Below are 3,443 nucleotides of genomic sequence, written 5' to 3'. Positions count from 1 at the left end.
CTGTCCCCCTCTCTCTGCCCCTCCCCTGCTCGTGTGCACCACCCACCGTGCACTCTCCCAAAAATAAACATAAAAAACCCTCACAGGGGCGCCTGGGTGGCTCAGTCGGTTAAGCATCCGACTTCGGCTCAGGTCATGATCTCGCGGTCCGAGAGTTCGAGCCCCGCGACGGGCTCTGTGCTGACAGCTCAGAGCCTGGAGCCTGCTTCCGATTCTGTGTCTCCCTCTCTCTGACCCTCCCCTGTTCATGCTCTGTCTCTCCCTGTCTCAAAAATAAAATAAACATTAAAAAAAATTAAAAAAAAACCCTCACAAACTTAATCCATACAAACACACACACAGTCCCACACCATGAGGAGCGTTTTTTTCCTCATTTTTTATTTGCACAATGTTTACAAAAAGTAGAAAAATAAACATTTTATCAGGTCCGAGTTTGAGAATTCACGCACATGAATTCATAAATCATGATTTGGTGGCAATGAATTAAGAAAAGTGGTGGATGCATAAGTAATACCTAAGGTGTTGGGACAGGGTGCAGGTGGCTGTCAGGGGTCACACACACAGGTCTCCACTGGCGACACATTTCTGGTCCCGGGTGAGGAGGCGGAAGAGGTTGAATAGGACAGAGGCCTCCAGGCAGCCGAGGGACTCTGGTGGGGAGGAAGCGATGGGTCAGTGACTGCCTGTCATCTGGACTTCCGGTTGTGCTCAGACACCGGTCACTCACCTTCTTCGGGGCCTCGTGGAGACACTGCACCCTGTGATGGAGGCGGCCTTGGGGCCGGTGGCCTGCTTCAGACTGAGCCGAGACCTGGGGGCAGAGGAGGGTGGCGTGTGAGGCAGGGCTGGGGACAGAGAGGGACATTAGGGTGGGTGGTCAGAGCGCAGACACGGCCTGGAGCTCGGAGTGCATGTGGCGCAGCGTGTGAAGGGGCTGGTCCAGGATGTCCCCCTGGGACCCGTCAGCCACGGTCCCCAGGACCTTCAGCGTCAGGGCCAGCTCAGCCTCCAAGGCCACGGGGCGCTCCCACACCTGGGGACGGGAGACAGAGGCAGGTGAGAGAGGACAGGTTGGGAGGGCGAGGAGAGAGGGGCGGTGAGAAGGAGAAGGGGAGGGGCCCGGGTGAGGGTGGGGGTGGGGTGGGCCTGACTGTCCCCTTACCTGCAGCTGCCGCAGGTCCCAGGTCCTGGGGAAGAGGCGGGGGCGGGGCGTCAGGTCCGGGCCTGCAGGGCGAGTGACTCTTCCTGGAGAGCAGAGGCAGAGGTCGGCCTGTCAGCCCGAGGCACGGCGAGGAGACCACCCCAGTAGGACTGGATGGTGCTGACAACAGGAGGTTAAGTTGCAGAAGGACTGGCAGAGTCCCTCAGAGTCTGCCCACTGCAGGGCTGATGGGGGGGTTAGCCCAGGGAGGGAAGGGTGCAGGCCCCCCGCTGGGGGAGTGCGGAAAGGTAACCCACAGAGGGAGGGGAGGAGGTTAGCCCGCAGCTCTTGTGGGGACAGAGACTTGAACTGGGCCAATTGGCAGCCCCCGGCATCCAGGAGGGCCCCGAGGGGCTGGGGGCCGGGCACTGCTCCCGTCCCGGTCTAGACCATAGCAATGAGCGCCAGCGTGCGTCCCACGGCCGGATCTGTGATACGGAAGGACAGAAAGGCGAGGGCTAGGGCAGCATCAGGGGCCGAGGGCGAGGGCTCTGGGAAGGGGAGGGTCATGGACGGTGCCGTGGGGCTCGCTCGGCTTCATTCCTGGACTCTGGTCTTCCTCAGCAGACGGGGGACTCCAAATGTCAAAGAGGCTGTCCCCCGGGGTCCTCAGTCTTGTCGGGCGTCCTCTCCCGGGTCCCAGCTGACGGTTCTGTCTGCGTCCCCGAAGAACGTGCAGCTCTGAGACGTGTCGTTCCTGCCCGAGCCCCATGGTGCAGCTTTTAACCTGGACAGGTGGGCAATTCCGGCTGATGTAGGAAAAGTGAAAACTTTCGCTGCCAGGGGAGGCCCCCAGGCCGGGGAAGCCCAGAGCCAGCCGAGCATCTGGAGCGAAAGAGAAACCGGATTCAGTGTTCGCCTAGGCGAAGGTGAGTTCCGAAGGTGAATCCTCAGGGCTGGGGCAGCGCCGGCCCCACCGGGAGGGGTCACGGTGCCCTGAAGGGACTAGCTTCAGGACTGGGGTGGGAGGGGACAGAGGGACTTGCCTGTCTACGGGACTCCCTAATATAGGGAGGGGAGGGGTAAGGCACCCTTGGTGGGCGGTGCCACAGGGAACTTGAGACTTCCAAGAGGGAGGCGGTTCAGGGGCTGGGAGAAATCCCAGGGAGAAGGCTGGCTGGACGCAGGCAGAGAGAGTCGAAAAGCTGAACATCCAAGAACAGAGAGGACACCAACCCTTCCCCACCTGTCCTCACCTGCCGTTCATTGACAGAGAGCCCGCATGCACACCTTCCATCGCCCAGGCACAGAAAGGCCCAGGGATCTGACGCTCTGCTGAGGAATGGGGGGTGGGGTGTGCCCAAGGACTTCAAAGGAACCAGCTGGTCACCAGGGGGGACAAACGCCTTCGTTGATTCACCGGGTGCTTATTCGGTCCCCATTTTGTCAGGCACTGCTCAAGGTGCCAGGAATTGAGCACCGAAAACAAACAAACCCAAAACGACCCTTCACAGAGCTTGTTACTAGAGAGGAGTAAGAGACAGTGTCCGGGGGTGGGGGTGGGGGTGGGGGTGGGGAGCGTGGCGTATGTATTACGTCAGGTAACAGAAAATGGGGGGGGGGGAAATAATGCCGAGATGAGAGTAGAGTGCGGGATTAATGAGGCGGCCTGAGAAAGTGACATGTGAGCAAAAGCCTAAAGGAAGGGAGGGAGGGAGCTATGTGAACATCTGAGGGTCGAGCCTTCTGGGGAAAGGCAGCAGCCAGTGCAAACGGAAAACAGAGACACCCCCCCCCCTTTTGTCGAGCACTTCTGTGTCTCACCAGGTCACGGAAGCTTTGCCACAAGGCGGTATTGAATGCCCGTGAGAACACCAATTGCATACTGTGCTTCGTCTGCCTTGTAAATAGGTAGTAACCTGGGGACTCAGAGAGGTTAAGAGACCTGCCCAAGGTCACACAGCACATAAGTGGTGAGGGCAGGGATTTAATGAACTTGGTCTGACACCTGGACAGTAACCACTGCAGTCTCTGGCCTTTGTGTAGCTGGAACTTCTGGACCCAGAAGGGATGAATTTTTGGGGGAGAAGGTGTTGGGTCCTTTCTGACACGTGATCCCCGCCTGCAGTCCTTTCCCTCACTGATAATTCCAGAGAAAGGGTAAACAGAAGCCCTCAGTTGGGAAAATCTTTGAGCTCTGATACAGAAAAATGTTTCAAAGCCCAAAGCAGGGATGTACCCCAGTCACCTACCAGGGCATTGTCAATTTCTGTCAATTGCAAGGGCCTTAATTCAGGGGAGA

At 58.4% G+C, this 3,443-nt stretch overlaps 1 protein-coding gene across 1 annotated transcript; it reads right to left on the bottom strand.

The window, feature by feature from the left end:
• Positions 1 to 430: 430 nt before the first annotated feature.
• LOC101091743 (interferon lambda-3-like) lies at positions 431 to 2,438 on the bottom strand. The gene is made up of 6 exons (XM_045047008.1): positions 2,432 to 2,438; positions 1,850 to 2,026; positions 1,163 to 1,245; positions 893 to 1,033; positions 724 to 811; positions 431 to 650 (listed from the first exon to the last, which is right to left on the bottom strand). Exons 1-6 carry the CDS (start codon positions 2,436 to 2,438, stop codon positions 553 to 555), a joined length of 594 nt encoding a protein of 197 aa, XP_044902943.1. The 3' UTR covers positions 431 to 552.
• Between the last annotated feature and the right edge of the window lie 1,005 nt (positions 2,439 to 3,443).

Source organism: Felis catus, chromosome E2 (assembly GCF_018350175.1).
Source record: "Felis catus isolate Fca126 chromosome E2, F.catus_Fca126_mat1.0, whole genome shotgun sequence".
NCBI lineage: Eukaryota > Metazoa > Chordata > Mammalia > Carnivora > Felidae > Felis > Felis catus.
The sequence above is the reverse complement of the archived record's forward strand: the minus strand, read 5'-3'. Positions and strand labels throughout refer to the sequence as shown.